General features: G+C 40.7%; 1 protein-coding gene across 1 annotated transcript in view; it reads right to left on the bottom strand.

Moving 5' to 3' along the window:
• Positions 1 to 26,691, bottom strand: part of LOC126199686 (protein dopey-1 homolog) — a 376,916-nt gene that overhangs the window by 261,622 nt on the left and 88,603 nt on the right. Inside the window, exon 11 of the mRNA XM_049936615.1 lies at positions 25,476 to 26,559. Coding sequence (XP_049792572.1) covers positions 25,476 to 26,559 — 1,084 coding nt within the window. The remainder of the gene's footprint in view (positions 1 to 25,475; positions 26,560 to 26,691) is intronic.

The following is a 26,691-nucleotide window of genomic DNA, read 5'->3' on the forward strand; positions in this document are numbered from 1 at the left end:
ACAAGTGGGTCTTGTAGCTCTTCTCTATAGCAAGAACTTCCATGTTAGTGAAATACATTATGTGGTCAGTCTTGCACAGCGCATGCAGCACTGCAACCAATTTATCCACTTGCTCCAACCTAAAGAGCCGTTCATGTTCAGTGATCTAGGTGTTGATTCATTATCCACTCATTCTAGATAATACTTTTCAACATATACATGGTATGTGATACATTCCCGACACTGCAGTTGTGTTCCTTTTCTGCTTTGCCGATCTGAGACACTCTTTGTTCTTCTTTGTCAGTTTATAAATAGCCTTTGCGCCATGTTTACACCATATACAGCTGATTCTGTCTGTTACTCTATGAATGTATGGTAGAGAGGTTGTATCTGGCATTTCTTTTTCTGATGTGCTACTCTGCTGAGTTTTTGAGTCTGTGATACTACTTATGTAACTAGTGGAGTACCGATTGTTGTTCAGAACACTTTTCAGGTGTTGCATCTTGCATCTGAGGTGCTGCAGCTCACACATTTATCTTGCACACATTACGAGCATATTAAGCATACCTCATTTCTGACTTGTGTGGTGATTGGATGGTTTGTGCAGGTATCAGTCCTTGTGTGTTGGTTTTTGACAAATGCTGTATCCCAGAGTTTCACCATCCCTTATAACCAGTCCATCTAGAAAAGGTAACTGTTGGTCCTTTTCTGTCCCTGTAATAAATTTTATGGTGACATGGAGACAGTCCAGGTGTCTAAGGAAGTTGCAGAGCTGTTCCTTACCATGGCTCCATCCAACGAAGGAATTGTTGACCTATCTGTACCACACCTTAGGTTTACAAGGTGCTAAGTCCAGTTTCTGTGCTGTGAAATGTTCCTTGAAGAAAGTGTGCTGCCACTGGACTAAGAGGACTACCCACAGTGATGCCTTCTAGCTGTTCAAAGTAGTTACATGAAATAGTTCATGGTAAGACATGCATGCAAAAGCTTGGTGATGTCTTGCAGGCAAATGAAACTGATATACTCTAGTGAATCACTGAATAGCACTTCCGAAAACAAAGAAACATCAGAACTGACCAGAATGTCATTTGATCCAGGTATTAATCTCCTTAGCCTCTCAATGAAATGTCCCAAGTCTTTTTATATGTGTCTGTCTTTCTCCCTTGTCGATGAAGCAGAAAGGCCAAGTGTTTTGTGTGTTTGTACCTCATTGAGTCAAGAGTACTTATAGTCTGTCTTAGTGGAAAATTATCTTTATAGATCTTTGGTAATCCATACAGCCAAGATGGTAGGGCTTCTGTGTTGTGCAAGTTCCTCAGAATGTCCCAGATCTTCTGCTCATAATCTTCAGTATTCATTGCAACATTTCCCTATTCGGCAGGCAGTCGCAATATACTCCTGTTGATGTTAAAGCTGCTAACAGCTTGTTACTCTTCTTTCATCAGGTTGAAACCTGGTGGTTTTGCTTGGTGATTTCAGTGCATGTTTCCTCAACTTTTTCATAAGGAATTATCCGAATGGCCACTTCTATATTAGCAGTGATATTCTCTACAGGTATAATTCTCAGGATGATAGTGAAATTATCTCCTTTTCAAAGGACAGACTGTTCCTCTTTTGTAATGGTCACTCACTGAGGTTGACCACAGTCTGTGACATGTTGAGAATTGTCTTATTGGTCTGATTCCTGCATCTTGCAAACTTTATCTTTGTCAGTTGGTACAGTGGTCTAGTTTGTTCTGCCTGCTTCTATGAGTGGTGCTATTGATCTTGTCCTAGTCATCTCGCTGGGTGCACAAAAATCAAATCACCAGCAGAACCAGAAAAGAGGCATGATTAATATGCTTGTAACACACAGAAGATGAATATTTGAGCCGCAGCACGTCATACACAAAGTGTAACACCTAGGATGCATTCTGAGGAGAAATGGGTACCCACCAGTTACATAAGAAGTGTCATGGAATCAAACACTTGGCAGAGTGACATATCCGGAGAGGAAATGTTGGGTTCGACCTTTCTGCCACAAATTCCCACAGTGAAGATAGAATTGGCCATATATTGCACAAAAACAGTTTAAAGACTATTTATAAACTGATAAAGAAGAACAAAGTGTCTCTCGGATAGGCACAGCAGAAAAGGGACCCACTTACAGTGTCACGAATATACCGCGTACCATTTACATGTGGAAAAGCCTAATGTGGAATCACTGGATGATCAATTAACACCAGGATCACTAAACCCAAGCGGCATTGCAGGTTGAGACAGGTAGGGCAATCAGGCATTGGGGAACATTTGTAAACAAAGTTCTTAAAAGTATCATTGGCTAGTTTTCTGTGAATGGTCTCACCCTTATTTTCAAAAAGACACAAAATATTCAGTTCTGCACATCTAGAGGTACTACACCAATGATAATGGTAACACATGCTAAGGAAATAATAAATAGGGTAGTAACTTCAACATTATTAGGGGTCCAATATAAAAAACACATTTTAAAACTATGTTCAGCCATTTATACCCTCCACTGCTCCTACTCCAGCACTTAGTTCAACAACATTTGCACTTAGAATGCAAGTCTTTGTGGGGGAGGCAAATCACTAAGTTGACATATTTTGCATATTTTCATTCAATAACATCACACGGAATAATATTCTCGGGTATCTCATCTTTAAGAAATAAATTCTTCATTGCACAAACACATGCTATAAGAATAATACTTGATGCTCATTCACAATCATCTTGTAGACATCTGTTTAAGAAGTTCATCATTCTGACTACTGCTTTACAGTATATTTATTCCCTCAAAGTTTGATGTAAATTATCCACTATAGTCCAAAAGGAACAATGATGTACATAACTAAAATACCAGAAGGAAAAATGACATTCATTACACAACATTAAAATTGTCTTTAGCACAAAAATTACTGATCACTTATCCAGTGATATAAAATATCTGATAGACAACAAAGTAAAATTTGATAACAGATAGAGAAATTTTCTCCGTGACACCTCCATCTATTCTGCAGAAGAATTTCTATTACTGTAATGTGTAAAAGGTAGTGGGTAGGAATTACCACCTCAAATCTGTGCATCTTTTCTTACCGTAAGGAAAAAAAAAACACTTTAGAAATGTGCAGAAGGTACCCATATGCACAACTTAATTTGTGATGTGAATGTAAAATGTTTCGTTCCATATTATTATCAACTAGCACGCTAAATAATCCCTGGAACACATAACTAACTAGAAAAGACCAATGACAGTCTTGGAACTGCGGCAATACAACGAGGTCATTGAACATAATTGTATATCTGTAGTTTTAACAGTAACACAAAAATCACATCTGTATTACATAAGATGAAAGAGGATACGGCCTGCAACATAGTGAACAGATTATTTTTCTACCTAAAGAAATACAAAAAATGTTTCAAACAATAGTGGCTTAACTAGGGAATCTTATATAGACACCCAAATGATCTTATCAGTATGAGTTTCCTTCTTTGAGTTTCCAATCATTTTCAATGTATATTTAATTATAGGTGTGATTTATAAAATATCATTGTTGTTGTTGAGGTCTTCAGTACAGAGAATGGTTTGATGCAGCTCTCCATGCTACTCTATCCTGCGCAAGCTTCTTCATCTCCCAGTACCTACTGCAACCTACAACCTTCTGAATCTGCTTAGTGTATTCATCTCTCGATCTCCCTTTACAATTTTTACCCTCTGCGCTGCCCTCCAATACTAAATTGGTGATCCCTTGATACCTCAGAACATGTTCTACCAACCGATCCCTTCTTCTAGTCAAGTTGTGCAACAAATTTCTCTTCTCCCCAATTCTATTCAATACCCCCTCATTAGTTATGTGATCTACCCATCTAATCTTGTGCATCCTTCTGTAGCACCACATTTCGAGAGCTTCTATTCTCTTTTTGTCTAAACTATTTATTGTCCGCGTTTCACTTCCATACATGGCTACACTCCATACAAATACTTTCAGAAAAAGACTTCCTGACACTTAAATCTATACTCGATGTTAACAAATTTCTCTTCTTCAGAAACACCTTCCTTGCCATTGCCAGTCTACATTTTATGTCCTCTCTACTTCGACCATCATCAGTTATTTTGCTCCCCAAATAGCAAAACTACTTTACTACTTTAAGTGTGTCATTTCCTAATCATCCTGAGCATCACCCGATTTAATTCACTACATTCCATTATCCTCGTTTTGATTTGTTAATGTTCATCTTATATCCTCCTTTCAAAGACACTGCCCATTCCGTTCAGCTGCTCTTCCAGGTCCTTTGCTGTCTCTGACAAAATTACAATGTCATCGGCAAACCTCAAAGTTTTAATTTCTTCTCCATGGATTTTAATTCCTACTCCGAATTTTTCTTTTGTTTCCTTTACTGCTTGCTCAATATACAGACTGAATAACATCGGGAATAGACTACAACCCTGTCTCACTCCCTTCCCAACCACTGCTTCCCTTTCATGCCCCTCGACTCTTATAACTGCCATCTGGTTTCTGTACAAATTGTAAATAGCCTTTTGCTCCCTGTCACCTTCAGAGTTTGAAAGAGAGTATTCCAGTCAACATTGTCTAAAGCTTTCTCTAAGTCTACAAATGCTAGAAATGTAGGTTTGTCTTTCCTTAATCTATTTTCTAAGATAAGTCAGACAGTGAATATTGCCTCACATGTTCCAACATTTCTACGGAATCCAAACTGATCTTCCCCAAGGTCGGCTTCTACCAGTTTTTCCATTCGTCTATAAAGATTTCGTGTTAGTATTTTGCAGCCGTAGCTTATTAAACTGATAGTTCGGTAATTTTCACATCTGTCAACACCTGCTTTCTTTGGGATTAGAATTATTAAATTCTTCTTGAAGTCTGAGGGTCTTTCGCCTGTCTCATACATCTTGCTCACCAGATGGTAGAGTTTTGTCAGGACTGGATCTCCCAGGGTTGTCAGTAGTTCTGAAGGAATTTTGTCTATTCCTGGGGCCTTGTTTTGACTCAGGTCTTTCAGTGCTAAACTCTTCACGCAGTATCTTATCTCCCATTTCATCTTCATCTACATCCTCTTCCATTACCATACTATTGTCCTCAAGAACATTGCCCTTGTATAGACCATCTATATACTCCTTCCACCTTTCTGCTTTCCCTTCTTTGTTTAGAACTGGGTTTCCATCTGAGCTCTTGATTTCATGCAAGTGGTTCTCTTTTCTCCAAAGGTCTCTTTAATTTTCCTCTAGGCAGTATCTATCTTACCCATGGTGAGATAAGCCTCTACAGCCTTACATTTGTCCTCTAGCCATCCCTGCTTAGCCATTTTGCACTCCCTATCAATCTCATTTTTGAGACGTTTGTATTCTTTTTTGCCTGCTTCATTTACTGCATTTTTTTAAAAAATTTTCTCCTCTTATCAATTACATTCAGCATCTCTTCTGTTACCCAAGGATTTCTATTAGCCCTCGTCTTTTTACCTACTTGATCCTCTGCTGCTTTTACTATTTCATCTCTCAAAGCTACCCATTCTTCTTCTGCTGTATTTCTTTCCCCCATTCTTGTCAATCATTACCTAATGCTCTCCCTGAAACTCTCTACCACCTCTGGTTCTGTCAGTTTATCCAGATCCATATCTTCTTAAATTTCCACCATTTTGCAGTTTCTTTAGTTTTAATCTACAGTTCATAACCAATAGATTGTGGTCAGAGTCCACATCTGCCCCTGGAAATGTCTTACAATTTAAAACCTGGTTCCTAAATCTCTGTCTTACCATTATATAATCTATCTGAAACCTGTCAGTATCTCCAGGATTCTTCCATGTATACAATCTTCTTTTATGATTCTTGAACCAAGTGTTAGCTATGATTAAGTTATGCTCTGTGCAAAATTCTACCAGGCGGCTTCCTCTTTCATTTCTTCCCCCAGTCCATATTCACCTACTACATTTCCTTCTCTTCCTTTTCCTACTAGCGAATTCCAGTCACCTATGACTATTAAATTTTCGTCTCCCTTCACTACCTGAATAAATTCTTTTATTTCATCATACATTTCATTAATTTCTTCGTCATCTGCAGAGCTAGTCGGCATATAAACTTGTACTACTGTGGTAGGCGTGAGCTTTGTGTCTATCTTGCCCACAATAATGCATTCACTATGCTGATTGTAGTAGCTTACCCGCATTCCTATTTCTTTATTCATTATTAAACCTACTCCTGCATTACCGCTATTTGATTTTGAATTTATAACCCCGTATTCACCTGACCAAAAGTCTTGTTCCTCCTGTCACCAAACTTCACTAATTCCCACTATATTTAACTTTAACCTATCCATTTCCCTTTTTAAATTTTCTAACCTACATGCCCGATTAAGGGATCTGACATTCCACGCTCCGATCCGTAGAACACCAGTTTTCTTACTCCTGATAATGACGTCCTCTTGAGTAGTCCCCGCCTGGAGACCCGAATGGGGGACTATTTCACCTCCAGAATATTTTACCCAAGATGACGCCATCATTATTTAACCATACAGTAAAGCTGCATGCCCTCAGGAAAAATTACGGCTGTAGTTCCCCCTTGCTTTCAGCCGTTCGCAGTACTAGCACAGCAAGGCTGTTTTGGTTAGTATTACAAGGCCAGATCGGCCAATCATCCAGACTGTTGCCCCTGCAACTACTGAGAAGGCTGCTGCCCCTCTTCAGGGACCACACGTTTGCTGGCCTCTCAACAGATACCCCTCCGTTATGGTTGCACCGTAGCTACTATCTGTATCACTGAGGCACGCAAGCCTCCCCCCCAATGGCAAGGTCCATGGTTCATGGGAGGGGGGAGTGATCATATTATTGTGAAAATTATGAATGGTTGCCAGGATGAACCTGCACTGAATCAAGGACTCATCGTGCAAGAAGACCTCTACTTACACATGCTGGGTAGAGCTCAATGGCCTTTTGTCTGTTATCGTGCATCTAGAGGTCTTGGTTTCATCTAGAGTCTGTAACACAATAGGCAATATGTATGCTGGGAATGTTATTTTCCTGCAGTGGGCCTTTACTTTTATTACTTAATGCATGCAGCTAGGTGTAAATGCTATGTTTGCGCAAAGTAATTTCAGAGTCTGCACTTTTGATAGATAATTCAGTGAGTTATTTGTATGTGGCCACCATTCACACACATTGTGCATATCTGAAAAATAAAAGGGATTTATATCAAAGTTTAAATCAATCTGTTTTGAGAAATATTATTATCCTTCAGCATGTCAACAAAGAAATCTAACCTCGGTACAACTTTCATTATAATATTCACTAATGTCTCACTGTTAGTATAAAGTTTTGGTATAAACATTATTATATTGTGTTATTGGGCTATAGAGTGACTGTGTACAGTGACCCTCAATTGATGATAGCGAGCCACACTCAAAGTTAATCGGCATGAAATGCCCACATTCTACAACTACAATGTACTTATGTGTGTATAAAAAGAGTGGGGGCAAGGACCCCGAGGCAAAATGTCACATCACTCCAGCCTCATACAGCCCTTCTATTCCTTCAGTGCACCTGCATAGTCCTTTCCCCTCTGCTGGTTCTCTTCTCTCCAGCCTCCCAATGCTACACCTAGCAGGTCACCCATCCTGTCTCTGCCAGGTTCATGCATGCATCCATAGACAGCACTACAGCATCATTTCCCATCTCTACTCTGCTATTCCTTACCCTCCTTGTCCACACCTCTACTGTTCCCTATGTGTTCAGTATCACTTTATAGTCTACTGTTAAAGTTCTGATAGGATGTATTCCCAGATGAGTCAACCAATATTTTGCGTCCTCCTACATATACCTTGCCAAAAGACCCTCAAGATAAAGTTAGAGAGATTTGAGCCCATGTGCAGGCCTAACTGCCATCTTTCTTCCTACGTACCATATGCAACCGGAACAGGAGACTTGGGAGGTGACACTAGTTCAAAAGTATGCTCCATCACACACCACAGGGTGGCTTGTGGAGTATGGATATCAACTTAGGTGTAGATGTAGATGTGGATGCAGATGTGGATGTGGGTGTAAATGTGCCCATCTGACGCTCTACAGGCCGAATAGCAATCTATTCCAATTCATATTGTTGTTATTCCATCCTGTACTTTTCATGATCTTGAAGTAAAACTTAAGGCAGACAACTGTATTAAGAGACCTGAAACTTCCTGGCAGATTTAAAACTGTGTGCTGGACCGAGACTCAAACTCGGGACCCGAGTTAAGTGCAGGCCTTCTTTATGTAAAAATTAGCTGAGTACCCAGTGTCACCTGGGCATGTAACTATTTAAATTTTATTAGTCAACCCTCCCCCTCTGTCCACCCTTATCAGTGAATCTCCTCCCCCCCCCCCCCGTTCTTCTCGCTTCCTCCCCCCCTTCTTCTCGCTGTCCATCTCCTCTGTCCACCCCCCCCCTCCCCCGGTCTGTCTCCTCCTCGTCCCCCTCCTCCTCCATTCTCCTTTTTCTGTCCATCTCCATTTCTAAGTCCCCCCCCCTCTGCCTGTCCATCTCCTCCCCTCTATCCATCTCCTCTCTCCCCCCCCCCCCTCTCTCTCTCTGTCATAGAATGATATAACTGCATGTGAACTCAGTGGTATATAGAAACACAGTCTGTAAAATTTGTTGCAAGTACAGTTAGTACTAAAGAAGTAATAAATTAAAATGTCACACTTGCAAAAATAAACAGAGAAAATGTAGTAAGCGATAAGGTTATTTCCTTTCATCACGGCATGGGAGGTGTCAGTGAGAAAATGTTTTGTAAGGATTTGAAATTACATAAAGTTTGTTCTCATTCTCAAATACTCGATGAACATAATCTGGGCATCCATGCATCATGGCCTACACTTCTTTTTCACCCCCACCCTTACCCATTTGATAGGTAGGTGGTTCTGACATGCACAGTGATACTCTGCAGACAATAAGTGACATGTATACCAAGTTCGGTTGAAATTGGTCCAGTGGCTTCGGAGGAGATGTGGAACACAAATACATACATACATTACAGTTTTGTAATATGTATGAATGTAGATGTAGATGTAAATGTAAAATATCTTTATTTTCCATGGTCCAATTTTGATGAACTTAAGTCCATACACAGCCCAAACTATGCTCAAGATACCTGCAAAAACCCACGAAAATTCATCTAGAAGCTTAGGAGATTAGCATGTTCAGAGACCGACAGACGGGACACAACCATTTTACAGATTTATTATTAGTATAGAGTTCCAAGACAGACTGTACAGCATTATTTATTAATATTTTCTGCAACTCCAATATGTAGCCTATTTCATATGACAATGGAAGAGACCATAGTCACGAGGTGGTTGTTTAACAAGATACAGATTTACATTTGAATCAAGCTAGTGTATACTTGAAGGGACAACAGCATGGTTGTGAATCAAGTGCTGCACAGTGGCAAGTACAGTCAGTTATGCAGAACAGTTACAAGGGCTAACTGCAAAGTAGTAAATCAATGTTCCACAAAATTTCGGGAGAACTGCCGAATGTTTGTAACTTCCTGCCACAATATTTCGGTGAAGAGTCTTCTGGCCACCTTAAGGTGATACTGGCAAAAACACACTGTGTTCTGGTATTTAAGGCCCTGCCAGCACATGCGTGGTGGATTCACTTGGTGTTGTGGGTGCGCTAATTGAACACATTGGATTCTGCTGTGCCGCACGCCATTTGTGGTGAAAACTCGCCGCATCAATATCAATTTGATTGTCTTCCCATGATTCCATCACAGAACTACGCTGGCTATGGAGAACACGAAGTTTTTAAACAATTGGGTTCCATGCCAAATTCAACTGAAAACCGCCATCTCAATTAATATGAGACTCACTGTCAGACAGTCGTATTTCCATGGACTCATTAATAACAGAACTCCAAAGTTAGATGCATGGGCCACAATTTTTGTCTCACTGTAATTCATTACATGACCAGTGGAAATATAGTGTTTGGCGATGTTAGACTTACAAGGCTGAAGGAGGCGAGTATGCCACTGATGTTCTACAAAGTTATCCTGCACTGTACGCGTCATTTGCCCTATATAAGATTTGTCACATTAGCATGGAAACCTGTAAACACCTGCCTTTCACAGCTCTAGGTCATCTTTGACAGATCCCAACAGCGACAAAATTTTTGCAGGAGGGCAAAAGATTGCTTTCACTTTATATTGTCACAGAAGAAGCTGAGTAGCACAGTCACTGTAGAGTAGTGATTATGATACTAGACTGTTGCAGGGAGGGTCATCAATTCAAAACTTCCCTGAACTGTAAAATTTTAATTTCTATATTCGGTTCCAGTACATTCTAGAAGTAGCCACAAATGTCAAGAATCACTGTACACAAATGTTCTGTAACTGTATATATACCATATGTGTTCTGGTCGGAGGCAATTCGCTCCGCACTCTTGTATGTGTAAGTGGTGAATAAACCTTCGTTAAGTGAAATTAGTGTTCATCATTCATCTAGTGACTCCTCCTTCTATGTGACATTATTCTGGTGGAGGTACCAGGTATTGGAACTTGTGACAGTGCACATTATCGATGACACAGTGGCTCCCATCAGGCCACGACACAGCCGCCGTTTACGTGGTGAGAAATCTGAGTTCAAGTCATATTCAACAGATCGCAATCTATCGGAGACAGAAGAAGTAGAAGACGTTACGATGACAGCAACTGTGTGCCACCACATGAGACATCCTTCCAGGTTCTCTGGTGACGATGGCCAAGATCCAAACAAGTGGCTGAAGGTATATGAGTGTATAGCCAAATTTAACAAATTGGATGACAATGCGTGTTTGGCTAACGTACTCTTCTACTTGGAGGGCACTGCCAAGCAATAGTATGAGGACAACGAGGAGAAGTTCGCAAGCTGGGAAGTATTCCAGGTGGAATTGTGCAAGTATTTTGGCGAGACACAAGACAGAAGTGCAAGGCTGAAGATAAATTAAAGTGTAGGACACAGTGTCCAGGAGAAACTACAGCATCCTACATTCAAGACATCTTGGAACTGTGTAAAATAGTGGATCCTACAATGAAGGAGGAAGATAAGGTTGCACATCTCATGAAGGGTGATACTGAGGACGTGTATCACGCCCTACTCCTGAAGGAGGTTTGGACTGCAGACAACTCCATAAAATGGTGCCAGTATATCGAGACAATGCATCAAAAAAGAATTACACGCAAGAAGTTTGAATGGCTTCCAAACGTCATATCGATGTCTGTGGTGGGGGAAGGAAATGATTTCACAAGTGTTCTTCATCAAATAGTGAGAGAGCAAGTTCAGAAGGCACTTGGATTGCACGGCAAGCAAAAAACCGAGGTGCTTCAAGAGGTCATAAGGGAGGAAGTGGAACAGACATTGAACCCAATCTCTCGTCCTTCATTTCCCTTTAAAATGATGAAAAAGTCAATATCCATGTGAGGTTATGCTCCTGCAATGCTGCATGAGGAACCTGTGTGGGCACCAAGGAAGACTGACGTCTGGAGGACCCAGGATAACCAACCAGTATGTTTCCACTGCAGATGACCAGGACATGTGGTGCGCTACTGTCGAGAAAGGCAGCGGATATTTGATGACACCTGCGCCACAAGACACCAGACCGATCTTAGCCGACGCCAGCTCCGGGACGACAAAGATGAACAAGAAGATCTGGGTGCAGGACGATGTAGGTCGCCATCGCCGCAAGCTAGCTGCTGGAGAGGACGCTCCTCAACATGCCGATCAAGGTCTCCATCGCTGTTTAGAAGCTTCAGTTGATAACCTAGCCGCTGCAACCTGGAAAACTAAAGGGTGCGACCTTCCTTGGAGGTGAGCCCGCTGAAGAGAAAAATCCTCTGCCGTCGATCACTACAAAAATGATAGGACACTATGTTGATATCCTCATGGATGGCTGACCAGTCCAAGCTCTTGTGGACTCTGGAGCATCATATTCAGTCATTTTGGAGAAGTACCGTCGCCAGTTGCAGAAAACCATATTCGTCGACAACAAAACATCTCTGCTGAAGGTGGCTAATGGGAAATATGTAAAACCTACAGGAAGATGTGTCATTTGTATGGGTATAAGTGACCTTACAAAACCCTTAGAATTCATCCTCTTACAAGATGTAGTCATGATGTCATTCTCGGATGGGACTTTTTGAAAGCTTCTCAGGCAATTATAGATTGTGGTCACTTGAAGATTATGCTGGTCAAGATGAGATACTGTGGACAGGAAGATCTGCATCCGAGTGTTTGGAGACTATGTGTGCTGGATGAAGTGATCATTCCTGCAGTCAGCACTAGAAGGATAACTGTCATGTGTCATGCCATGCATCAACTCATGGATCTTGTAGTGCAATGTAAGAGAAGCATACCACTGAAGAATAACTTGATCATCCCAGCCTCTGTCGTCTCGTTTAAGAATGGATTCGGTGAATTGTTGATAGTTAACTGTCAATGAGAACCGCAAATCCTTCCTAGATGCATGTGCGTAGCTAACGTTGAGCCGTTAACTGTCGAACAGCTGAGCGTCATAGAAACCTCCATGCTGAGTCCGTGGGCGAAATTCGCGATACCACTCCAAGACAAGATCTTCCAGCTCGACTATCACCAGATCTCACTAAGGAACAACAGAAGAAGCTATTTGCCATTCTTCAAGAGTTCTCTGAATGCTTCAATCCACAGGTGAAGAACCAATTAGACAAATCAGCGGTGAAGCACTGGTTTAGCACTGGAGACTATCAACTAATAAGCCAGAGAGCATACTGTGTGTCAGCAACGGAACGTCGAATAATTTGCGACGAGGTAGAGAAAAGGATGAAGAATGACATCATTCAGTCTTCGCAGAGCCCAGGGTCGTCACCAGTGGTTCTCAACAGGAAGAAGGATGGCAGTTGGCGCTTTTGTGTTGATTGTTGTTGAGGTCTTCAGTCCTGAGACTGGTTTGATGCAGCTCTCCATGCTACTCTATCCTGTGCAAGCTTCTTCATCTCCCAGTACCTACTGCAATCTACATCCTTCTGAATCTGCTTAGTGTATTCATCTCTTGGTCTCCCTCTACGATTTTTACCCTCCACGCTGCCCTCCAATACTAAATTGGTGATCCCTTGATGCCTCAGAACATGTCCTACCAACCGGTCCCGTCTTCTAGTCAAGTTGTGCCACAAACTTCTCTTCTCCCCAATCCTATTCAGTACTTCCTCATTAGTTATGTGATCTACCCATCTAATCTTCAGCATTCTTCTGTAGCACCACATTTCGAAAGCTTCTATTCTCTTCTTGTCCAAACTATTTATCGTCCATGTTTCACTTCCATACATGGCTACACTCCATACAAATACTTTCAGAAATGACTTCCTGACACTTAAATCTATACTCGATGTTAACAAATTTCTCTTCTTCAGAAATGCTTTCTTTGCCATTGCCAGTCTACATTTTATATCCTCTCTACTTCAACCATCATCAGTTATTTTGCTCCCCAAATAGCAAAACTACTTTACTACTTTAAGTGTCTCATTTCCTAATCTAATTCCCTCAGCACCACCCGACTTAATTCGACTACATTCCATTAGCCTTGTTTTGCTTTTGTTGATGTTCATCTTATATCCTCCTTTCAAGACACTGTCCATTCCGTTCAACTGCTCTTCCAAGTCCTTTGCTGTCTCTGACAGAATTACAATGTCATCGGCGAATCTCAAAGTTTTTATTTCTTCTCCATGGATTTTAATACCTACTCCAAATTTTTCTTTTGTTTACTTTACTGCTTGCTCAATATACAGATTGAATAACATCGGGGAGAGGCTACAACCCTGTCTTACTCCCTTCCCAACCACTGCTTCCCTTTCATGTCCCTCGACTCTTATAACTGCCATCTGGTTTCTGTACAAATTGTAAATAGCCTTTCGCTCCCTGTATTTTACCCCTGCCACCTTCAGAATTTGAAAGAGAGTATTCCAGTCAACATTGTCAAAAGCTTTCTCTAAGTCTACAAATGCTAGAAACGTAGGTTTGCCTTTCCTTAATCTTTCTTCTAAGATAAGTCGTAAGGTCAGTATTGCCTCACATGTTCCAGTGTTTCTACGGAATCCAAACTGATCTTCCCCGAGGTTGGCTTCTATTAGTTTTTCCATTCGTCTGTAAAGAATTCGTGTTAGTATTTTGCAGCTGTGACTTATTAAACTGATAGTTCGGTAATTTTCACTTCTGTCAACACCTGCTTTCTTTGGGATTGGAATTATTATATTCTTCTTGAAGTCTGAGGGTATTTCGCCTGTTTCATACATCTTGCTCACCAGATGGTGGAGTTTTGTCAGGACTGGCTCTCCCAAGGCCGTCAGCAGTTCCAATGGAATGTTGTCTACTCCGGGGGCCTTGTTTCGACTCAGGTCTTTCAGTGCTCTGTCAAACTCTTCACGCAGTATCGTATCCCCCATTTCATCTTCATCTACATCCTCTTCCATTTCCATAATATTGTCCTCAAGTACATCGCCCTTGTATAGACCCTCTATATACTCCTTCCACCTATCTGCTTTCCCTTCCTTGCTTAGAACTGGGTTTCCATCTGAGCTCTTGATATTCATACAAGTCGTTCTCTTATCTCCAAAGGTCTCTTTAATTTTCCTGTAGGCAGTATCTATCTTACCCTTAGTGAGATAAGCCTCTACATCCTTACATTTGTCCTCTAGCCATCCCTGCTTAGCCATTTTGCACTTCCTGTCGATCTCATTTTTGAGACGTTTGTATTCCTTTTTGCCTGCTTCATTTACTGCATTTTTATATTTTCTCCTTTCATCAATTAAATTCAATATTTTTTCTGTCACCCAAGGATTTCTACTAGACCTCGTCTTTTTACCTACTTGATCCTCTGCTGCCTTCACTACTTCATCCCTCAGAGCTACCCATTCTTCTTCTACTGTATTTCTTTCCCCCATTCCTGTCAATTGTTCCCTTATGCTCTCCCTGAAACTCTGTACAACCTCTGGTTCTTTCAGTTTATCCAGGTCCCATCTCATTAAATTCCCACCTTTTTGCAGTTTCTTCAGTTTTAATCTACAGGTCATAACCAATAGATTGTGGTCAGAGTCCACATCTGCCCCTGGAAATGTCTTACAATTTAAAACCTGGTTCCTAAATCTCTGTCTTACCATTATATAATCTGTCTGATACCTTTTAGTATCTCCAGGGTTCTTCCATGTATACAACCTTCTTTCATGATTCTTAAACCAAGTGTTAGCTATGATTAAGTTATGCTCTGTGTAAAATTCTACAAGGCGGCTTCCTCTTTCATTTCTTAGCCCCAATCCATATTCACCTACTATGTTTCCTTCTCTCCCTTTTCCTACTGACGAATTCCAGTCACCCATGACTATTAAATTTTCGTCTACCTTCACTATCTGAATAATTTCTTTTATTTCATCATACATTTCTTCAATTTCTTCGTCATCTGCAGAGCTAGTTGGCATATAAACTTGTAATACTGTAGTAGGTGTGGGCTTCGTATCTATCTTGGCCACATTAATGCGTTCACTATGCTGTTTGTAGTAGCTTACCCGCATTCCTATTTTCCTATTCATTATTAAACCTACTCCTGCATTGCCCCTATTTGATTTTGTCTTTATAACCCTGTAGTCACCTGACCAGAAGTCTTGTTCCTCCTGCCACCGAACTTCACTAATTCCCACTATATCTAACTTTAACCTATCCATTTCCCTTTTTAAATTTTCTAACCTACCTGCCCGATTAAGGGATCTGACATTCCCCACTTCGACCCGTAGAACGCCAGTTTTCTTTCTCCTGATAACTACATCCTCTTGAGTAGTCCCCGCCCGGAGATCCGAATGGGGGACTATTTTACCTCCGGAATATTTTACCCAAGATGACGCCATCATCATTTAATCATACAGTAAAGCTGCATGCCCTCGGGAAAAATTGTGTTGATTACAGGAAGCTTAATAAGATAACTAAAAACGACGTTTATCCCCTTCCACGAATTGATGATACACTAGATTGTCTGAAGGGGGCGAAGTTTTTCTCAACCATGGACATGTACTGAGGATACTGGCAAATTGAAGTAGGTGAGGCTGATCATGAGAAAACTACATTATCATCCCTGAGGGCCTGTATGAGTTTAAGGTAATGCCATTTTGTTTGTGTAATGCACTCACAACTTTTGAACGGATGATGGATAATCTTCTAAGTCACCTGAAGTGGACGATATATGTTTGTTATTTAGATGACATTATAGTGTTCTCAGAGACATTTGATGAACACGTAAAAAGACTGAGGGCTGTTCTTAAGTGTCTCCAACAAGGTGGACTGAAACTTATCGAAGAAAGTGTCTCTTTGGAGCAAAAGAAATCAAAATACTTGGACACCTTGTGTCAAATGAAGGTGTGCGGCCAGACCCAGAAAAGGTGAGATCTATAACGGAATTTCCTACTCCCTAAAGTATTAGAGATGTGAGAAGCTTCCTTAGATTATGTTCTTATTACCGTCGTTTTATCAAAGACTTTTGTATCAAGGCCAGGCCACTCCAAGAGTTGTTAAAAGCCGATGTTAAATTTATCTGGGGTGGTGCTCAACAAGATTCTTCTGATGTGCTGCAAAAACGTCTGACGATTGACCCTGTACTTGGTCTGTATGATAGGGCACCTACAGAACTACACACAGATACCAGTGGGTATGGGATCGGTGCTGTTCTGGTGCAAATTTCGGATGGAAAAGAGAGGGTCATAGCCTATGCTTCTAGGACACTTACAAAAGCCGAGAGAAACTACTAACTACAGAAAGATAATGTCTTGCTGTGATCCAGGTCATGTGCAAATATCTACAGTATCTCTATGGAAGGCCATTCAAAGTTGTTACAGATCATCATTCACTTTGTTGGTTGACAGGTCTTGAGGATCCAACGGGACAACACGCCAGGTGGGCACTACATATTCAAAAGTATGACATTACCATAGCGTACAAAAGTGGAAGAAAACACCGACCATCAAGACTTTGATGAAGATAGGATGAAGACAGTGACTGTCAAGCTGCACTTCAGGATCTCTCTGCTGAGCAGGACGATGCCATGATATCTCAAATTATGCTTGCCTAAAATCGGTCAGAGGATGTGAAAGGACAATTTAAGGTAGTTAATGGATTACTTTGGAAGAAAAACTTTGATCCATTTGGAAAGAGGTGGCTACCAGTGTCTCCTAAACACATGCACTTAGATGTTCTACAGAAATTCCATGACACACTTGAGCCCAGACATTTAGGATTTGTTAAGACATATGATAGGATCTGCAAGAGATTTTTCTGGCCAGGTTTATTTAGAGGTGTCCGTCACTATGTGTTGCACTGTCGAGACTGCCAGAGGAGAAAGGCAGTTCCTCAGAAAGAACCGCCAACTCATACCAATTCCTTCAGCAGAAACGCCTTTCCAGCATTTGGGATTGACCTCCTCGGACGATTTCCAACGTCTGCTAGTGGCAATAGGTGGATTATTGCTTGCACTGATTATCTGACATGCTATGCCATTGCAAAAGCTGTGAAAACAGCCAAAGCATTCAAGGTAGCCAAATTCATTGTGGAAGACATTGTATTAAAACACGGTGCCACAAGGTCGTTAATTACGGATCAAGGGAAAGTTTTTTACAGAGACAAAGTTGTGACAGAGATAAACTGTCAGTGCAACATTACTCATCACATGACGACTGCCTAACATCCGCAAACTAACGGGCTTACTGAATGCATTAATAAGACCTTGGCGGACGTTCGTCAATGTTGAGCAGAGCAACTGGGATGAGGTGCTACCTTTCGTGACATTTGCCTACAACACCGCCAAACAAGACTCCGCACGCTGCAGGCTCAAGAAAACGATTGCCGATGGTATGACGCGAGTCACTGCCCTGTTGTCTACCAGCCTGGTGACCTCGTCTGGATCTTCACTCCTATTCGGAAGGTTGGTCTCTCTGAGAAGCTCCTCAGGCACTACTTTGGACCTTATAAGGTTGTAAAACAGTTGCCTGATGTTATTTATGAAGTTGAGGATTTCAACTCCAACATAAGAAGATGAAAGATCAGAGGTGCGGTCCACGTCCTTCAAATGAAGCCCTATATGGATCCTGCAACCCAGGGTAAATTTGAAGCTCCAGCAACAGGCAACAAGCGGAAAGGTGAAGAAGAGTGTAGCAACAAAGGAAGTTCTAAGAAGATCACCGCCAGGGCGAACATCAGCAATCGGGAGTCAGAGTATGCAGGACCGATGACTTGTTCCCGGACTAGAAGGACTTAACACCGAGACACTGTTCTCTTAAGGAGGAAGCAATGTCGCAGAAGAAGCTGAGTAGCACAGTCACTGTGGTGTAGTAGTTATGATACTAGACTGTTGCATCAGTTGAAAACTCACCTGAACTGTAAAATTTTAATTTCTATATTTGGTTCCAGTACATTCTAGAAGTATCCACAAATGTCAAGAATTATTGTGCTAGAATGTTCTGTAACTGTATATACAACGTATGTGATCTGGTCGAAGGCAGTTCGCTCCACGCTCTTGTTATGTGCAAGTGCTGAATAAACCTTCGTTAAGGGAAGTTAGTATTTGTCATTCACCTAATTACACCTTCTTCTATGTGGCAATATTTTCTTAGTATTCTGCCTATTTGCGCTGAAATATTACCAATATATGGTAAATAGGGAATCGTTTTAAAAGCCACTTCCTGTTCTTGCTCTGTCGTTTACAGGTCTGCAGCGCTCTCTCCACTAGCTGGAATGAATACCCATTTTCAGAAATAGTCTGCAGGGGCTCCAGTTCCATTTGCACACTATCGGTGTCAGGGATGACGTGGGCTCGGTGGATCAAGGTCTTCAAAACACCCATCATTTGTACTGGGTGGTGGTAACTAGCAGCTTGCAAGTAAAGGTCTGTGTGAGTGGGCTTTCTATATGCTGAAAGACCAAGTGTTCCATCGCTCTTACATCGCACCAAGACGTCTAAAAACGGCAGTCAACCCTCCTTCTCCAACTCCATAGTAAATTTTGTTTTCATGTATGAAGTTCAGATGTTGTAGCAACTCTCACAGACGATCCAAACCATGAGGCTGACCTATAAAAGTATCATCCACATATCACCAGAATACTATTGGTTTAAAAGTTGCTAAGAGGAGTGCTCACTCCTCAAAATCTTCCATAGATTGATTGGCCACCAGGTTGGTTGGTTGGTTGTTTTTGGGGGAGGAGACCAGACAGCAAGGCCATCGGTCTCATCGGATTAGGGAAGGAAGAGGAAGGAAGTCGGCTGTGCCCTTTCAAAGGAACCATCCCGGCATTTGCCTGGAGCGATTTTAGGGAAATCACAGAAAAACTAAATCAGGATGGCCGGACGCGGGATTGAACCGTCGTCCTCCTGAATGCGAGTCCAGTGTGCTAGCCACTGCGTGGCCACCAGGGAAGACAAAGGACTCCCCATGGCGACACCATCTGATTCTCATAAAACTCGTTATTAAAATAAAAAATATGTAGAGGAGAGGGTGTGCTCAAATTTGTGGAACAATATGTATGCTGGAAAAGTTTTAAATCCCAGTAAATGAGTAACTAGAATATTGGAAGCAAATCTAAATTACTTCTCTATATTATCATCATTCAAATTTAAGCACATAACTTGAGTTGATAAATTCCTTTGCATAAAATTTCACCCCCTGAGATTGCAATCAACTCATGACAGCTCTTGAGGTTCTTTATAAAAATCCAAATGTTGGGAGCCAAGCCACTTTCTCATATGCATGAAGTGGTGAAAATCACTTGGAGCCACAACTAGGCTGTAAGGGTCATTAAACAAGTCATACTTGAACTGAGGCAACAATTCTTATGTTTGCTGGGTAGAATGTGGCTGAACATTGCCGTGAAAACGACATTGGTGGTCAAGAGACTGTGGCATTTGTTTTGAATGGTTCTTTTCCATTCTCTTAATGTTTGACAGTACACTTCAGAATTGACTGTCCTTGCACATCCCATACAATACACAAACATGGTCCCTTTGGCATCCCAAAATGTGGTAGTCACAACATGTCTGGATGATAAAATATGGTGTGCTTTTTTCAATTTGTTGAGTGAAATGGAAGCCCCCCGCCCCCTCATCAATGACTGTTGTTTCATCCCTGGTTTAACGCAGGAAGCCCAGGTTTGGTCATCAAGAATAAAACTGTCAGTAGGCTTTCTGCTTCAACACTATACGAAAAAGAAAGTCATGAAAACACTCATCCACACAGTTTTGAGATTACAAGGAAGGAGTTTCGGAATCCAAAGAGCAGAGAAGTTTAAATCCCCTGTGCACAACACTGACAAATCTACAAAAAGTTGTCCAAAACTTGAGATATCATGAAATGCTAATTATCAGGAATTTTTCATCAACTGTCTGTACCATTTCATTGATGACTACAAACAAATGGCCACTTCTGTCACCATAATGAATGGCACTATTGACATACAACACCTTCACTTGTCCTGTCCTGTCTACATATAGCACAAAAGTTTGCAATGAATGTCAACAGCTTTGAGACTTTTTGCTTGGCGATATCAATTGTGCAGCTCATTTTGAACAGCTACCTTATTTGTACGAGAAACAATGTGGATTTCTCACTACCACGACTGTTAGCATACTGGCTTACTGCGTGAGTAGGTGCACAAACTGTTCAGCTGCCGTTTTTAATTCCCATACTTGATTAAAATTGAATTTACCTCCATGAGGGCCTCCCTTCACTAGATCAGGCTATAACAAACTTCTGATGCATCCTTCTGGGATGTGAATTTCAGTTAGCACAACATTCTGATAACTAACAAAATTGGACTCCATTTGAGTACTTTCATATGCTCATTTCTGTTTTACTGGCACGCAGTATAAATTTCAGTTTCATATGACAGATGCTGTTAAAATATCACGATCAAGATTTGAACAGTGGACAGTCCAGGATATAATAACAACAATATGGAAAGCGCAGATTGCACTCACTACACAGATGGGGCGCTGAGTCACAGACAGACACAGTGAAAAAGAATGCTAGAAATATATCAGCTTTTGGACAAAGTCCTTCTTCAGATATAAAAAACACACACATTCACTCAACAATAACAACTCATACACCCATGCCACTGTCTCTGAGCACAAAGTCCTGACTGCACCTGTGTCTGACATGAGCAACAATCTAACAGGTTTGGATAGTTGGAGTAAGGAAGATGCATGGGGCACGGAAGGGGTGCAGTATCAGGGTAGGGGTGGGAGAATATGCTAATGCTGGCTGTATGGGCACAGATATGATGGGACAGAGCTGCTAGGTAGGGATAGAGGTAATCACTGAAACAACTGGTTTTACTTTTACTATTTTTTCCCTCTCTTCAGTTTAACATACTCTTTAAAACTGCTCAAAATAATCAGTTTACAAAATAAGTGATTTTCGGTTTTTTGATGCTGTTATTTTCAGTAGTAAATATAGATGTTGAGCAAAGATTGAAAAATTCTAATGAAAGGGAAGGAGCAGAAAATCTTGATCTACATGGGGTGGAGCCTGAGGCAGACATCAGTCTCAATGTCTCTAGCAAAGATGGTAAAGATGAAGGAGATGGACATGGTGATGGTGAGAGCTAAATGTCACATTTTGTTGACCTTCCTGCATCATCATTTTTGAATGGTATCAATTTTTCACTCTGAAGCAACCAAAAAATTAAGGGCTAAGTTTATATATAAAGTTTATAGCACATCAATGAAGTTATAGGTATGTCAGTCAAATTTACCTTCTCTTCCTAGGAACACTGTGTATGGTTTCTCCTTATATAATGTCACAGTTCTATTGTACCATGCCCACTTTTCGTCCTTTAAAGCAAATGAAGCACTGTACTTCATTGCTACCACATTTCATAAAATACTCCCAAACTACAGATGATGCCATTCTGCAATACAACTGATGTAAAAGGACAAAATGAGAATCTATATTGTATATGGGAAAGTCTTGAACACTGCATGTACATGCATACCATCTAAAACACAACACCATGTAGCAACGTCATACATTTGTTGTTCCTTTCTAGCCGTTGGCATCATCATTAAAATAGCACTGATCAATTTTCCCATTTTCGATAATGACATTTTATTTCAAAGCAATCGAGATTTTAAGAATAAAAATTACATTCTTTTTTTAAAAAATTTACAAAACTTCTAGCACTGCTGCTATGGCAAATTATATGCCTGTTTTTGTACCTGCTTACATGTAAAAAATGAAAAAACAAACTGTTACAACTATGACCAAACAAATACCAAAAAATACTGGTATTAGTTTTAACCAGCATGTTTTTCCCATCTCTACTGTTAGGAGCAGCATTAGAAGGCTGTGCACAGTAGAGAGGAGAGAACTATGTACGTGTACTGAGGGGTGCAAAGTGTGTGCAGTACTAGAGTAAGGAACAAGGAAGGGGATAGGCAAGTGGAAGTGACAGGGACTAACACATCGTTTTGGGCAGCATGTTCAGGAACTGGTTGTCCAGCTGTCTCTTGGCTATAGTTTGGCAGTGGTTATTCGTGTGGACAGGCAGCTTTTTAGTTGTCATGCCCACGTAGAATGCATTGCAGTGATTGCAACTAAGTTGGCAATCACTTGTCTGCTTTCGCATGTGGACTTGGCTTTGATGGGGTAAGTGATATCAGTGACAGAATTGGAGTAGGTAGTAGAGGGGGGACGTATGGCACAGGTCTTCCATCTGGGTCTATTGCAGGGATATGGGCCAAGACATAACAGGTTGGGAGCAGGGTGGAGTAGCTATAAACAAGGATATTGCATAAGTTGTGTGGGCGGCAGAATCCCACTGTGGGAGAGGTGGGAAGGATAGTGTGGAGGATATTTTTCATTTCAGGGTAGGAAGAGAGATAGTCAACACTGTTGCAGAGAATGTGACTAAACTAATCCAGTCTTGTGTGGTACTGAGTTCCAAGAGGAGTGCTTCCTTGTGGCCAGACAGTGTATATGTGGGGGATGGTATAGGACTGGTGAAGCAAGGTAAAGGAGATTTGTTGCTGGATTAGTCTGGGAGGGTAATTTCAGTCTGTGAAGGCTTCAATGAGATCCTTGGAGTATTTGGCCACATGTGACTAGGTCATGTGGAAGGGAGAATAGCAATCTATCCCTTCCATATTTTTGTTACACTATCAAGATTTATATACACATGAAGCATGATGCAACAGAATGAATATAGCTGAGGTCTCATAGGTTCAGACTAAAGAGAGATATCATACACAAGGACTCTACGTATTGTCAGCCTGCAGGAAGAACATCACTGACACTTCACACAAATGTAGCTCACTGTCTGGAGGGGACACTTTAACGCCAAACCAAGCTCTGGAATTAATTAATGTTGCCATGGTGACAGTCCCACATTGCTACCTTACAACTCACAGTCATGCATGGTAGCTCTCAGTGGCTGCAAAGTGTCTGTCCCGTACTTATCCTCTGTCACGGATTGAGTAACCAAATCGGTTCATGTTATCATGTGCTCTAAGACGTCTTCCTCGTAATTTCAAATGGATGTGATATGGTCTCTTTCTCAGGCTGCAGGAAAGTAGGCAGGGGTGTTATCTTACAGCGTCAATCTTGTGAGCTCATATATATAATGTTACCTTTAGGACGAAAGGAATAACAGTGAGCATGTTATATCGTTGCTGAACATCACTGAATGAGTTGCTGCAGCTCTGAAAATTAGAACGACCTCTGTAAAGGAAATACTGAAGGAGTGGTGTGGTGGAGATCTACAGGAACCAACTGCTGCACTTTCGACTCCAGGAAAAACTAGCGTTTGTGCTACTAAAATGACGGAACTCGATAAGTTTCAAAAGGACGCTATTTGGCGAAATACGTATGACTATTACACATGGAAAGAGTAGTCCGCCTAAAGGAAGCTGTTTCTCTCACTATGAGATAGTGAACTGTTTTTCGGAGGAAAAACCAGCCTTTCAGTGGTACTAAAGAAGACAGGGTTCTGATGGAAAACATTTTCTGGAAGAAGAGTTCTGGTTGAACAGGAGGATGTCATTGTCTGAAGATGCCATATTTTGCGGTTAGTGTCTAACTACAAATCAAACAAAATCATTTGGTTGTACAAAATGTGAGTAAATGCTGATCATTTCAGATCAGCTGTATGGACTGATGATACTGCATGAGGGTGGAAAAGGCAGCAGCTCATTCTTTTACATGGTGGAGCAATCAGTGAGTTTACTGCAAAGGCTTTGTCGTTATTTGCATCAAAGAAATCTGAGAACTACCATGAAGAAATGATGGCAACTAAATTTGAAGAGTAGTTCATACACTCTTTGATTCCACACATAGAAAAGAACTCCACTACAATAGTCAATTATGCACAATACTACTCTTAATTAAATACAGCCCCTCCATGAAGCAGCAGGAAGAGTGAACATAGCAAACCAGCTAGAAAAGAATGGCACATATTCATTTGATAGGGAAATGAGAAAAGCAAAATCATGAAAGAGCATAAATCACTTAATATCATTTATGATAGTGACAAAATTGCAGAAGAAAACGGCCAGATAGTGTTGCACCTTCTACGATATCATTGCCATTTCAGTGCAATATAACTTATCTGGGCTCAGTTGAAATCATGTTTTGCAGATAGAAATAATAGTAATAAATTAAGACACATCAAATTTTTTGTGCATGAGGCATTGGGCAGTATTACTCCCACAAAATGGAACAGTACTGTCACAGATAGGTGGCACATCTTAGAACAGACATTGCAACAAGAAGGTGCACTGGAACAAGGAGTGTAAGAGTCAGTAACAACATTAGAGTACGATGGCAGCAGGAGCAGTAACAGCAGTGGCAGCAGCAACAGCAGGGAAGATGGCGACAGTGACATAGGAGATATGGCTAATAAGAGTGAACATATTGAAGACTGTGGAGTCCACTCTCTCCCATAAGATGCAGGTAAGAGGTGCACCTATGCATTAAAATGTGTATTTAAATACTGAAACATTGTAATCTTTAACTCAACATACATTTCTAAACCTTTTCTTTTTAACCGTGATGAGAGTATGGTTTGATCCCTCAAGGCTATAAGAGTTTTTTCAACCTTCAGCAGTCGGACATCGCAACAGCTCTACAATTTTCTGGTGTGATATTCGTAGTTAGGCTACCGACACATCGTAACAACAAACAGCAGCATAGTACCATTGGCAACGCAATCGCTGGTTGTCAATGACATTCTTTCAGTGGTTCAACTGCAGTTCATCTTGTCTGTAAACTTCACAAATTTACTGAGTGACAGCTATCGCTGCAACTCTCTTATGTAGATCAAATAAATATCAACTAATCATCAATATTTTACAACAGCTGTTTAGGTTCAACACAAAAAACTATTACTTTGAACATACAGATGTACTATAGCGATTGCCTCAAGCAATCGAGGCTGTACATGTATTAGTAAAATCAACTGAAGTAAAAAGCACAGTATTTTACCTGTTGGCTCGTCTATCGGTGTTTCTGGAAGACAGTAAGTGGGAAATGTGGACAGTTCCACCAAGAGATTGCATGATACTTTTACAGGTGATTCCCACTCTTGGGCATTAGACTTGCAAAAGTATATTTTCCTTCTATTGTCATTTCTTCCTGATAGAGTAGAATAGTTATGTTTTTCCAGCTCTGTAATTTCTTCGCAGAACTGACAACTGTGATCATTGCTTTCCAAACACCTATTCAAAATACATATAAGCTTTTCAGTCCTTTCATCATCTGTTTCTTGTGGATGAATAATAAGTTGTTTGAAGAGAGATTCCACATCACAGCCCATTAACCGTTTATTACACATAAACTTCACATAGAATATTTTATACTGTTTTAAGCACTCTTCAAGCAGTGACTGCTGTTTTGAAGGCAATAAAGGAGGTTCAGACGACTCTTCTGAAACTGACTGACTAGTTATATCAGCTTCACTTCCCATCAAACTAGTTTCAGTATCTGTTTGCTGTGCTGCACTTCCGTAAGACAGATTGGGACTGAGTTTTCCTGAACTACTAATACTAATGTTCAGATGTCCATTGACTGTAACTTCAGCAGCAGATTCATCAACTGTCCTTTCTTCACATAAATTTTCTTGAGAATTGGAACTCACTGTTACTACAACAGGACTAATTTCATCAATGACTTCATTTTTCTCACCAGACTGTCTCAAGCGAAACTTTGATTTCTTGTTTTTGTTTGAACCCTTACCACTGGTTCTTGATTTTTTGCTTTTATCAGTAATATCTGGTAAAGACTTGCTGTGCTCTATGGGGCTACATATTTGGTTAATGGTTGTGTCTATCTGATCACTTGCTGATTTCCCATTTAGTGAACTAACCGCTACCACTGAGGGCTGCACTTTTGAAAGTATTTTTGCACACAGTTGGAGAGAACGTGCTATATCTTCTGCTGAGAGATTATCACAATGCTCTGTTAACTTGCAAATAATGTGAAGAAAGAGTCCTGGTAAATGCTCACTCGTGGTGTCCATATATGCCTCAAGAGATACAGCATCCAGAAGGAATTCTGCAAGTGTACATACCTATAAAAACAAAAACAATATATCAGTTTCCTGAAACTATGAAAACTAATGCTCAAATTAATCAAACAATACATTACTTATTATAATCCAGATTCAAAAGAATCTATGTTTATTAAACCTACAATATTCCTT

Source organism: Schistocerca nitens, chromosome 1, assembly GCF_023898315.1.
Source record: "Schistocerca nitens isolate TAMUIC-IGC-003100 chromosome 1, iqSchNite1.1, whole genome shotgun sequence".
Lineage (NCBI taxonomy): Eukaryota > Metazoa > Arthropoda > Insecta > Orthoptera > Acrididae > Schistocerca > Schistocerca nitens.